The sequence below is a fragment of the Branchiostoma floridae genome, chromosome 14 (assembly GCF_000003815.2).
Source record: "Branchiostoma floridae strain S238N-H82 chromosome 14, Bfl_VNyyK, whole genome shotgun sequence".
NCBI lineage: Eukaryota > Metazoa > Chordata > Leptocardii > Amphioxiformes > Branchiostomatidae > Branchiostoma > Branchiostoma floridae.
The window spans coordinates 9754435-9767631 of record NC_049992.1 but is presented as its reverse complement, the minus strand read 5'-3'; the positions used below and the strand labels follow the sequence as shown (position 1 = coordinate 9767631).

Genomic DNA, 13197 nt, shown 5'->3' with positions numbered 1-13197 from the left:
ATTAAAACAGGAACTACAATAATCTTTTCAATCATATGATGTGAACCTATTTGCAGAAAAATGTTGTCTTACGGCTGACGGTCACGTAAAAACGACACTCGGCCATGTTGTCATTGATATCACGTGCCGTACACGTGACCCAAGTCGTTCCCCAGTAGAAGCGTTGCCCGCTGTCCTTGTCACAGTTCACTCTCACGGCTTGTTTGGAGTTGTCGGTGAAGACCGGTTCTGTCCAGTTTACGTTCACTGACTCGTCCTTTGTTTCCATCTTGATATTGGAGCAATGTTGGGTGAGCTTAGGATCCTCAGTGTCTGCGGAGACAGGGGAAGAATAAAATACAGATTGAAACTGCTTATAAAAGTTGGAAGCGGGTGTCAGCTGTTAAAGCCTTCTCTTTGGTGGTGATATTTTGTCAACAGATAACTGGGCATGGCAGGATAAAAAGTAGCAGTGAAACTATTCGCGATTCCTGAGAGAATGAATGTCAGTAACAGATGTTATGAAATAACACTTTTGGAAGTTGAAGGAAAAGCTAGGTGAAAATTTCAGAGTTCGGAATAGCTAAAAAAACGTTTCAACTGGTAATTTACAGGGTTTCGACACTAACATTCTAAGTGTCGTGTTGATGACATAAAGGGTCGTACTTTACTGCTGATTGGGAACATTTCCATACTTTACTTGAGTTCTGAATGCAAATCTAGCAGAGCATGCAACAGTTTGTTGTTTAATAGATTTTATAGCACATGGACAAGTGATGGGTTTCTACAAAGAACACCCACCTATAACCTTTACGTCAAAAGAACAGGAGTTTTCCATCCCGTTGTCATCAGTGAAGGTGTACTTTACAACAGTAGGTAGGCCAGTCGTGATGGGGAACTTGTGAGGGGGTTTGATGCCAGCCGGCGTCACGGTCATCTTGGGCGGCTTCCCCGAGTTGTCCACAGCGGCAGGAACGGTCCAGTTGACCGTCAGGTAGTTCTGACCCTCTTCTGTACCGTTCACGATGTCCGTTGGACACCCGATGACCAAGCGCGGTGGTTGTTCATCTGTGGTTGAAAAGAGTGTTTTTTTATTACCAATGCATGCATTGTTGATTACCAGGTAATATTTTGTACAATGAAGAGTCTAACACTAAAAATAACGGTAACGTCTGTTGATAACAATTATTTTCATTTAATCAAAAAGACCAACAGGAATACATATGCTGCTACAATTACTGTCATTTGCTCAACTGAGACATCTATTGGAGCAGGCTTAGCCATCTTACTTCATACAATGTCATGTACATACCATCCTGTACGACCTGCCACCCAAGCCTTGAACTTGAACATGATGTTCCACTACAGTGTTGTAACTCCCTATACATTTCTTACAACCACATAATATATACCAGACTCCGTACCTATACATGTTGGTTGCTGGTTTGACCAGCTGCCGTCTTCCAGACAGACTCTGTTGGGAGTTCCGTCCATCCTGTATCCATCTTGGCAGGTGAACTGACAGGCTGTATCGAACTTCTGGGCCGCGCTCACACAGGTAGACGGACTCACGGTGGCGTTTACCACCATCGGTAAGGGGTCACACTTTTTAACTGGGACAGAAAAGAGAGAGGCATATATGAAATAAAACAGACTTGTTTATCGCTTTTATTTTGTTAGTTATTGCTTAGCATCCTTAACTGCAACGCTTTATTTCTTTTTTTGTCTCTCCCAGAAATATACTACACAATTACTAGTATCGTCTCTTCAGAAACTACTGATATGGCCAAAGCTTAAGCTTCTTTCGGATATTTGGTATTAATTCATATGCATGTGAAAGACTTGACTATCGACATAATTCTGCCCAATGGAAGCAGATTCAGTACAAAGGATAAAACCTTCCCTACTGTGAGAAGTGTACAATTTGAATTTACCGAAATATTTGAGCATCTGAATTGTGACATACCGAGACATTTTGCCTCCGTGCCGTCCCACTTTCCTTCCTGTAAGCACTTCCGCACACTGCTTCCCTGACATGTGGAGTAAGGAAATACATAGTGAGTAGACAAGTTGAAGATATTTTTTTGAGATATTTGATCAAAACAAAGACGTTGACCATTAAGCTAACCCGATCGCAGTACCTTATTTACATAAAAGAATATGAGGTATTAACCTAATAGACACAACTAGTGCTGTTTCCTAACACTTGTACTGTAATACCGATGTCACAGACATACTTATCATTTGTAACTATTATCTCTGCATTGCTGGCCAGTCTGTGTGCAATGTTGACCACCTGAAAAAACGGGTGCGTACCTGTAAGGTGTACCCTTGGTTACAGGTGAATGTACAAGTCGTTTCGTAAGGAAAACTCCCAGTCGCCTGTTGCCCATCTGACGTCACACACGCCCTCTGTCCGTCTGAGGGCAGTGCCAGACCCGGACACTCTATTTCTGTGGAGGACAAAAAAAATCACATTAAGCATTAAAAGAAATAACCCAGGATAACTGCCCTGAGCTATCTGGATAATGTACTCAGTATTTTAGAAATCTTTCCGTTGTGGCAAAATATGTGAAAGGCCGGGGGACACAAAATGCTGGAATTGTTGGTAAACTTTGCAGATCCAAACAAGTTCGCGACAAGAAAATACTGTAAATGCGTTTAAGTTCGCGGGGATTTAATTTCGCGGTAGCGGGCAAAAGGACTTTTCGCGTAGGATACACCATAGACTGCAGTCTAATACAATAATAGAAAAACGTTCGCGGTGGTTTTAAGTTCGCGGTGAAGTGGTCACCGCGAAAACCATGAACAATTATCCACCGCGAACATTTCTGCATTTACAGTAAGCGCTGCCTTTACCATTGCTTGTCAATACTAGGGATACTCTTCCGTATCTTCGTTGTAAAGAAAATTACCTGGATCAAGGCTCCACGGCTAGTGCATGCATTGGTAAAAAAAAGATCCACTCTTTTAAAAAACACAAACGAACAACCACCGCGCTTGTTCATCATCAGATATCATTTTTTATTCCCTAACATAGTATCACCGGATGGATGAATTGAACTGAACTGAGTATTGACAAGGAATGGTAAATGCACCAATCAATGTTCAGCGCAATCAATGCTACATGTACATCGCCATTCGAATATCACAAGAGACTGTCCAAAGAAAAACACTATATCACTGCATCCAAAGATGACATTGTCATTAAATATATTGCAACCTAAATAAGATAGAGGATGAGTATCACTTTATTATGGGCTGTACTTTATACACCAAGGAAAGAAACGTCCTCTTCGATTGCATGCAAGATATGTTTCTGAATTTCCGTTATATAGATAGCAAGGAAAAATTCATATTCTTTATGCAACTAGTATCATTGATTACATCTGCCCTTATGTTTACAACTGTCTTAAGAAGCGAGAAGAAGTTGAACCTGTACATAGCAGCACATAGTAGTCTGTGGATGAAATTGTGCCATATCGCTACAACCTGTACTTAGCTTGTTGGAGCATGTACAATAAAGGTGTTTCATTCAGTAAAGTAGCTAGGGCAACCTTAACCTACTTTGGCAGATGATAGGGGCTCCGCTCCACGTCTTGTTAGCGTGACACGTCCTTTCCGGTGTTCCCCTCAACATTTTGTACCCGTAGCTGCATCTAGGAAAGAAATGAAATGAAAAAGTTAACACATTCATCACGACTATAATGTCTCTAGAGTAATGTTACCATTCCAGCTACGCACGTATGATCAGTACATTCATCGTTGGTAGTGTGGTAACGCTAGTTCTCCTTTATTCGTAGGATAACCTATATCCGTTGCATTTTGAAACAGTGTATCTGGATATGTTATGTCGACGGACGGTGGTTTCAAACTGCAATGTTTTATAACTGTTGCAGTTTGACACTCTCAAACACCATGTTTTTAAATGCAACGGATATAGGTTACCCCGCGGATAAAGGAGAACTAGAGTTACCTCCATTACTAAATCAGAGTGAGAACATTATCAAAATATCCAACGGCAACTACAGACGTGCCATACCCAAGCGATGCGCTTACACTATACTAGGTTACTAGCGGCAGCACTGGTTGAATATTTAACAAAACCATATATTTACAGGAAAATGAACTTCCGTTGCTTTAGTTACTTACGTTAGCTGCATTATGAAACATTTCATTGCTTAACATAAACACAACGCCAGACACAAAATTTCAGTTAATTTGTATTTTGATCGGCATGACAAGAAAAAGCAAGGTTTGTCTATATAACGTGTTAGTGGCTCTTACTGGAATTGGCACTTCGTCAGATACTGGTTGTTACAGTTTGCGGGCTGCATGGTTCCTCCGTCCGGAGACTCCAGTTTTGGGTCACAGCGGACAGCTGTTGATAAAAAGTTTAAAAACGTTAGTTATATATCTCATTGCATTTGAGCAAGGGAGACTGGGTGCGGATGCCGAGATAGTTTCCGAATCGGCAATATGACAATTAGGGGGGTAATGGACATTACGTATGACGCCATAATAAAATTCGGCACTATTCTGCTGCACACTGCCGTAGTATTCAATGACGTCTCGTATGTCCCAATATCAACTTGGATTTGAAAGGCAACCCATATACCTAGCACACCTGTCATGACAATTGACAACAAACCACCTCAACATAAACGATCCTGGAACTTTTGTACTTGGTCCATGTTGCTAAGCATCGTCATTTAGCCCGCAAAAGACTGTATATTCACTCCCGAACTTCCACCTCAATGTCTTATATATATGTGCAATCAATTTCTAGGTAGTTTAGACGATGCAGTACAGTGTATTTTTGAGTGAGATAGTTTTAATTCCTTCCATGTTGCTTCCTTACGTTTGCATCCTGGGTCCCAGGGGTTTCCTTCGTGCCCCTCGTTACAGACGCACTGGTTCGGACTGGTGGACGCCGTGCCTCTGGTGCTGCTCTTAGCCGGGCAGGTCCCCGGGCATCCCGACACGCTGGGCGCCAGGAGCTCCTTGTAGCGGCCCTTCGGACAAGCTGGAGGAATGACAACAATTGTGGGTAATTATCAAATATACAATCATGCCATGTTGAAGATTTCAGTTTTTTTTATATAACCTTTACAAACGAAGGTATTATGATGATATGTTGATGTAGTGTGACATGATACAATGCGACTCACCATTGCTTTCCTTTTTCCATTGTAAAATACCATTTCAGACTGGATATGAAAAGTACGAGTTTAGAAGTATTGAATATGTTAGCTCACTGTATGCAGTGCGCGCACATGCGAAGTTTGATGCGCTGTGCACGTGGGCAAGATCAAAGTTGAAGGCCTCCAGCAATACGTTGTCATTCAAAAATTCATTTGTCCAAAGAATTGCCAACTTTAATAGATATATGAACGACAATGAATCACACTGCGCATGCGAACTTCAAACCTTAAATTGACTTGTTGACTCTAAACATACGTGTGCATGGTGCCTCTCTGCCATTTCCGTAGTAGCCCATAGGAAATATGCTGCATTTGCTCGCAAATGTTGCCTGCCCAGTCGTATTTACACAACACAACGCTATACCATTATACATTGCGTTTATGTCTTTAAAATGATGGAGTTGAATTAGCCTCCAAACATACGTGTGCACGGTGCTCCTCTGCCTGTTCCGTAGTAGCCTGGCTTGCAGGCGCACTCGTACTCTCCGGTCTCCGACCCGCACGTGCATTCGGAGTTGGAGCCGCAGCTTGGTGAAGAGCAGTCTCCAGACGTCACTCCGTCAGTCACGTACCGCTTTGCGTAGGGGTCTGTAGGGTAATATAACAGTATCATGTTGGAGGTCATTTAGAAAAGATAATTTTGGTCAATCGATCAAGGTGGGATATTATGTTGTTACTACAGGGTCTTTGGCCCAGGGGTTCTGGGATCGAATCCTGTCGTGTTATCGATCTTGTGCCCTTCATTTAAGGAGTTAGAAGGCGGTGGAAAGGTAGGGTTGGGCCCGCCTCCCTATACCTTGCCCTGGACACAGTGAATAACAATTAACTTCCCCTAAGGCTACGGCCTTATAAAGGCTATGGGACTATCGTTGCCTTGGCCTGGAGACAGCTCTCTATCTTCATGTCTACCTTGCCCCCCTCCCAAGGACCTGGAGGTCAAGGGACCAGTTAGGTAGGTAGTGAATATAACATTACATACCTCCCCTTATTCGTTTTGCAAGATCCTTGAAGTCTACAAAGTTTGGAGAAAGGTACAAGTGTTGGGCGTCTGTGGCGCAATCCTCCAGCTGCTGCTTGTTGAGGTTGCCGCCTGGGAAATGGACATCACCAACAAACATCTTACATAAAATAGTTCTGGTTCAATATTCTTGGATTGGGATAATTCCAACAGTTTTGTGCATGTGATTTTAATAAATCTTGATAAACTTATCCTTATTGAGTCCAAGTCACAATATTCTATAATCAAATATGATGGTACAGCACCGAGTTTACTGGACAATGATATGATATATTATTTCTTTGTATCAAGCTGAAAGTTTTGGTCGCTCAATGGTAAATTATAACAGTAAATATGAATGAACATGAACATGGTCAGCCTAGCATTGCCCCTGATACGTCTTTGCAGTTCATGATTAATGGGTAAGGATATATCAGTAGGTTTATGACAAAAGTTAACAAAAGTATATACTTAACTTACCGATACCAATGCTGAATATCTCTGCGTTGTAGACAGACTTGAGGTTATTGGCCCGTGCAACAGGATCGCCACCTCGAGTCGGGCGACCGTCCGTTAAAAGAATCACTACCTACATACAACAAGATTTTAAACGTCTTATACTGCAGTAAATTATCTTAATTATTTCTCTTTAACATTTGCTGTTCTATATTAAGTATTTCATTGATTATGGAAATAATGCTATTGTTTCTGAAGAAAAGCTAAACTGTAGTTTTCAACATGATAACTTGACTCGCGGTGTTAAACCAAACATTTGATGATATCCAAGCTAGCTCGACACATGCAAGGAAAACGCGTTTGCTTTCATGGTACCTATCTGTTGGTAAATTTGACGTGGAGAAGAATTGTGAAATGTGTATAAAAGCTATCTCATCTGAGTGAAGGTGTTTTTGGTAGCTGTGTTTTCCTGTGTATGGGCGAGCGTGTGCGTGTATATTTGCAATGATACATTGGATTGTATTATTTCATGTGTGTACGTTTTACAAGTCTAAACAAGTCCGTTGCTTGTGGGATTCCTAGCGGGTTTCCTTGGTACTGCAGTGCAATTTATCGGGGTACGCCTTGGAACCGATCTTGTATGGTTTGGTACCCTAGCAGCTTCTTCTTGAAAACGCCAAGTTCCTTAGGGTGTGATGTCAAAGGTTAGCCAACGTCATAGCACACCTGGCTTTAGACAGGTGATGGCTTGACACAGGCACTGGTTTCTATCGGACTAACCATCCTTTGAACTAAGGGTTATCCGTACCTTTTCTACATGGAGGAATATGGGAGTAACTGATCATAATCAACAAGGCACTGCACATAATACAGGCCCTGAACAAGCGTAGATACACCACCATGGCAGAATAACCGTTGTCCCTGTAACAAGACAGCTGTAAAAGGTTTGATAATGTTTGACCCCACGGTATACACACACACTGTGACACAGTGTTTCCACTACGAGCGCCTTCACAATACATCTCCAGCATTTGACAGAACCAGTTGCTAGGGGACCAAATACTTGCAACTTCTTACAGCTTCGAAGACTACTAACTACTAAAAATTAGAATATCGTATGTCCGGATTGGAAGATGTACAACAGAAATTCCACCGCAGTACCATGGAAAGGTACTAGGAGGCCCATAAACTAAGGGCATCTTTAGAATTGCAAAACCTATCAATATCCCAATATTACCACAATCCAACCATGGTAACAAACATGGTAAACTCTTGTCCACACAGACAGATGCACAAGCGCACGACGCATAAACACACACGGGCACACAAAGCCACCAAACAATGTTCTGAAGAGAGGTACAGTGTAACAAACACAATGCATTAAGTTTGGATAACTGGTACACACAACACACAATTATTGTCTTCTATATCAAAGCACCAACGGATATAATAACTCATTTTACTTCCATGTTCTTCCAATGGCTTAGGTACCATTCGGTTTTAGTTTGATATCAAAACACTCACTCTATAGAAATCGTATCCTATACCAAAATGCCTTTTGCAAACAATTGCACAAATTTGAAAAATTAATTACGCATACCCATTTTTAAGGAATTGAAAGTTAAAAACAAAGATGTCCTTACTTGCTTAACAGGCCTCTCATTCTTGAAAGCAGACGGTGGTCGCAACAGCTCCTGTGCTAAGCGGAAAGCATCCTCAGTGTTGGTCCACTCTCCAATGTACTTCACCGTCTTCAGCTCCCTCAGGAACGAGCACTTGTTCTTGGGGTACTTGATGTAGTCGATGTGCGTTCGGGCAACATCGTCAAACGACACGACGGCGACTCGCGAGGCCTGGGGACTGATGGTCAGCTGGCTCAACAAGTTCTCAACGAAGGCGATCTCTACCTCCTGTTGGTAGGTAATCAAGACTTGATTATCTATCACATTTATGTAGCCCTGTATAGTACTGTAGGACAGAAAACGTGATAGTTGGCAAAGTTGTGATAACTTTTTTTAACTGATATTTTGATAATTGTCTATATACACGGTGAATTAATTTGAAAAAGGGGTGCTATCACATTTTCCACTAATAGACACAATCTTTTACCTCTTAGGCCACAGCAAGTGTACGTTATGGATGACATCAGTGTGCTTATTCATTTTCGCATGATTTCAGAAAAAAAATTTCTTTTCCTCTTCTGGAATGGTCAAATTGTAGCCTAATGACAATACTTGTAGAAGTGACACTAGGGAGGTAGCCATGACTATAGTTGCAGAAGTGAAACTTGTTGGATAGTTGTAAAAGTGAAACCAACATGGAAGCAATGAATGTAGTTGCCAACTTGGCAAGTGATACTAGTATCACTTTTACAACACGAGTTTGATACAGGAATAAATTCCTTGTTAGTTATGATGCTACGTTTTGTCACTTCAAATCTTGTTACGACGTTTATGGTGCCTGTTTTGAAAATTTAGCCATCTTGTTTTCTTTACCCATCTTGTTTTTTTTGTGCTACTGTAAATGCAGAAACTTTCGCCGTGGATTAATGTTCGCGGTTTTCGCGGCGGCCGCTTCCCCGCGAATTTAAAACCACCGCGAACATTTTTCCATAACAGTAAGAGATCACAGTGCATGGCGCTACCGCGAAATTAAATCCACCGCGAAAAGTCCATTTTCCCGCAACCGCGAAATTAAATCCCTGCGAACTTTAATGCATTTACAGTATCTTATTATTTTTGCATTCTGCATAGAATATCATCCATAAAATTTACTTGCTGTGGCCTTTATTAGTGCATTAATGTGATAGAGGGAAATTAGGAAAATGTCCAGACTTTGCATGATGTACAAAATGACCAATAAATTGGTGGACGTACCGACTGATAAGTATATAATACCAGCTCAAAAAAGAACAAGAAACAGCCATGATTTCAAGTACCAGAGTTATCAAGCTAGGATTGATGTGTTCAAAAACTCGTATTTTCCCAGAACTATCGTAGAGTGGAATTTGTTGTCTATCACCAAATACAGTAGGGGCATCTTCTCTGGATAGTTTTAAAGAACGCTTGCATATAGATGTGCAAAAGTTAGGTGTGACGGATCGTTCAGTGTAATATATAACCAGCTGCTGCCGCGCCGCGTGCCTGCGAAGTTAGTGTGTTAGGCCGAAGGGCGGTTATACCGGCTAATAGTATATAGATACAGATATAGATAGAGGGGTGCTATCACATTTTTCTCAAGTAGACACCATCTTTTAACTCTTACCAGCGAATTAATGTGATAAAGGGGTGCTATTTCACGTTTCACTAATGGACACAAAAATACCTGTACTCTTACTAGTGAATTAATGTGATAGAGGGGCGATATTACATAAATAGACAGTACTGTAACTAGGTGGTTACTATAATAGGTACATTGTATGTAGATACTAGGTAGGTGGGTAAGTGGGTAGGGACGGAGGTGGGAAGAGAGGGGTTAGGTTAGGGGGAAGGTTAAAGAGGGAGGGAGGGAGGTGTGGAGGGTGATTAGGGGTGGGGAATAGAGAGGGGTATGATGAATAGAGAGAATATATTACAATAATACTTGTACAACATAAAATATATTCTTCATTTATGTCGTTAAGTCAAAATATACTAGTTTGATGTTAATTGTAAGTATTAAGAAGCACATTCTTTTAGCAACAGCATAAGCTTTTTAAAGAAATCCTAGACTCGCAGGGAACGAATGAATGGTTGTGGCAGGCTGTCACTTGTATATTGGCATACTAAAGTTAATAGTTGACATTCTAATTCTCACCACATGGAAATAACAATCACCATCTACCTTATGATTCGCATTCTGCGAAACCTCCGGAAAATCCAACAACAAACGGTTATAATAACAAGTGATATAGTAACATAGTTACGCTGCATTTGCAAATGACAAATTTCTTTGTCAGTCCAGTCTTCAAGACCATCATTGCGCCATAGAGGGTGTGACTTTAATTTACAAATTAAAGGGTGAAAAATGTAACAAGAATGTGAAGAGTTAGAAATAATGCCGTCAATTAACGCCTATAGCACGCGATGCAATCCTTGTTTATAAAAGCCTATTTCATTAGAATGTCCAGTGTGACTGTAACTGCACTGGATCTACATGTGTAAACATTGTGTCCATAGATTTTAGATCAATTAATAGTTGATATAGGGATAAACACTAGTTGCCAAAAGTAAAATGCCACATTTTTTTACATTTAGAAAATACGTTGAGTTCATCGCGCATTAATAAATCGCCGTTATTGATAATCCCCTAATATGTAGTTCGGATAAACTGTGATAACGTCATATATTTGTTATGGATGAAACTTATTCAACGTCGTCGTAGAGTGCTTATGCCCAAGAAGTAGTTAACTTCATTGGTGATACAGATTTCCATTTTTTTCATGTAGAATCATTAGGCAAATCAGTACATACATAACGAAAAAGCATACCTCAAAGTTATATCGTCCAACGCTGCCGGAGTTGTCCAACAAAAACACGATATCTGCCCGGCTGTCTTGATACTTCTTCACTTGGTTTTGCAAGCTAGATGCCCTTTGGGCTGCATTTTGGGCGGACACTCGGAGAAATACTGCCAAGAGGGCAAGTGCTGCAAGTCGCGAAGCTACGTGCGTAGCCATGTTGGAAGGCGCACAAACACCACTGTTGGACCAAGCAACAAACGGTACGCCTCTTACATACAAGCAACACCTACTCCCTAACCAAGGGCCTTTGCTGACAATCAAAAAACCTCACATGTGGTTTCTAGATCACCACAGGGATATCAGTGTTTGCCTTGGTTTTTTTGGGAGCCTGATATCATAAAATGGCGTTTGTCCAATGCAAACATCCTTTGGTGTACTCAGAAGTTGGACAATCACTATATGCAAATGATATTCAAGTGTTCTGTTATGTTGAGATTTTGTTGAGTTAGCGTCGCGTCAACTGATCATGTAAAGATAGGCAGACTTCGTGGAAAGAAATACAATCAATGGCACTCATCGATGTAGTCCAGGGGGAGGGGATACGGGGTTACTTGTGTACACATGAGATCATCCGATTTGGGGCTGTAGTCGCCACACAGCTTAGTAAGAAATTCATGTTAGTTTTGAAGATCTTTCTGTCATGTTGTTTTAATGTCGCGCCTGTTCAGCAAACTGTGATGATTTGTGTCCAGAGACTTACTCAATGCATTTGACAATGTGGCTAACTTTGTGGTCATTTGCCAAGCATGGCTTAGTTTTTCAACATGTTTTGGAAATAGAGATATCGTTGACAAGGGATTTCTTAAACCTGAGTTAGGCGCGTACGTTGTCCTTTATTTTACCCCACAACACTCATTGTCCTTTTGTATAGACAGGTTGTCTCAAGTGGAATAAAAACATGTTTTTATTACTAATTGACCTCGGTTGTTGACCGTAATAAGATTATGGGTCCAACGTTCAGACCAAGAGGTCGATGGACGACTTCATTTATAAACATCTTACATAGCAAATTCATGGAGTGTATTCATTTATCATATCAGCAGAAATAGTTTCGTGCGATGTGACCGGATGTGAGCCCTTCGGGTCGCGTTTCTGCTTAGCCAGGACATTTGCTGATTGTTTTCTGACATCTAGCACATTTTTTGTGGCTGACAAACATCCTGGGATCATCAGAGTAGAACTCAAGTGTTTTGGAAACCGCTGTCAAATCGTGCTGTTGATTCAACCGATAAGAGGCTGGGCTTGTAAAGTGCTGACAGACAGCGCATTGTTGTAGCGTTCCCTCCACGAGAGGCAATCGCATCACACGTCCAGTGCGGGCATTTTAAACGAACATGGCGCCCAAGACCATCATCTGGGCCATCTTGTTTTTGGCAGTATACGACAGTGTTGTTGTGGAAGGACAAGGTAAGTCTTCAACATCTTTTACAATTACAGTAGTTAGCTGTTGTGAGTTTGAAACAACGTTGTCTTAGCTAAATTGGTTATGTATAATACAAACAGATCATAGTGTAAAATACGACAACCATTTTCACGGCGTAATATTCGTGAATGTGCACGAATATTACGCCGTGAAAATGGTCAACATGTGCACGAATATTGTGCCGTGAAAATGGTTGTCGTGTTTTACACTATGATCTGACGAATACATAAATCGAATCGTATTTGAACTAGCAGTGCTCATGCCAGTCCGGCTATACCTACGATTATTTTGTCCCGATGTATTTGCAAAGTTGTGCTAGATACAACATTGAAATGATCCATACCAATGTTTTGATGCTTTGGCAATAGTACGGCAAAACCAGTGGCACCGGAAACGTCTTTAATACTAGGCTTAAAAACACGACCTCCATGTTATACATACAGAATTTTCTACATAGAAATTACACATGTTTTGAATATTCCGTTCATTGAACAGCAATGCACAAAGCCATGGCACAGGTGCAAACAAAACCTCTTTCTCTCCATCCGATAGAATCTACCACCGCAGCAAGGAACGACGCAAACAATCCTACTACAAGGGGACCAGGTATAGAGAAATTTCTTAATGCACTATTTGA

General features: G+C 41.1%; 2 protein-coding genes across 5 annotated transcripts in view; one reads left to right on the top strand and one right to left on the bottom strand.

Moving 5' to 3' along the window:
* The window catches only part of LOC118431091 (sushi, von Willebrand factor type A, EGF and pentraxin domain-containing protein 1-like), a 29583-nt gene extending 17980 nt beyond the window's left edge, over positions 1–11603 (bottom strand). The window contains exons 1-13 of one of the 4 annotated variants that reach the window (XM_035842174.1): positions 11105–11603; positions 8280–8546; positions 6661–6769; positions 6163–6273; positions 5607–5771; positions 4841–5005; positions 4267–4360; positions 3547–3638; positions 2296–2432; positions 1946–2009; positions 1404–1592; positions 781–1047; positions 73–312 (exon numbers count right to left, since the gene is read on the bottom strand). In XM_035842174.1, coding sequence (XP_035698067.1) covers positions 73–312; positions 781–1047; positions 1404–1592; positions 1946–2009; positions 2296–2432; positions 3547–3638; positions 4267–4360; positions 4841–5005; positions 5607–5771; positions 6163–6273; positions 6661–6769; positions 8280–8546; positions 11105–11293 — 2089 coding nt within the window. In that variant the 5' untranslated portion in view covers positions 11294–11603. The remainder of the gene's footprint in view (positions 1–72; positions 313–780; positions 1048–1403; positions 1593–1945; positions 2010–2295; positions 2433–3546; positions 3639–4266; positions 4361–4840; positions 5006–5606; positions 5772–6162; positions 6274–6660; positions 6770–8279; positions 8547–11104) is intronic. The other 3 variants (XM_035842175.1, XM_035842176.1, XM_035842177.1) reach the window with 3 other exon arrangements.
* Positions 11604–12103: 500 nt separating this feature from the next.
* LOC118431096 (sushi, von Willebrand factor type A, EGF and pentraxin domain-containing protein 1-like) overlaps positions 12104–13197 on the top strand; it is a 14717-nt gene continuing 13623 nt past the window's right edge. Inside the window, exons 1-2 of the mRNA XM_035842200.1 lie at positions 12104–12544; positions 13113–13166. Coding sequence (XP_035698093.1) covers positions 12472–12544; positions 13113–13166 — 127 coding nt within the window. The 5' untranslated portion in view covers positions 12104–12471. The remainder of the gene's footprint in view (positions 12545–13112; positions 13167–13197) is intronic.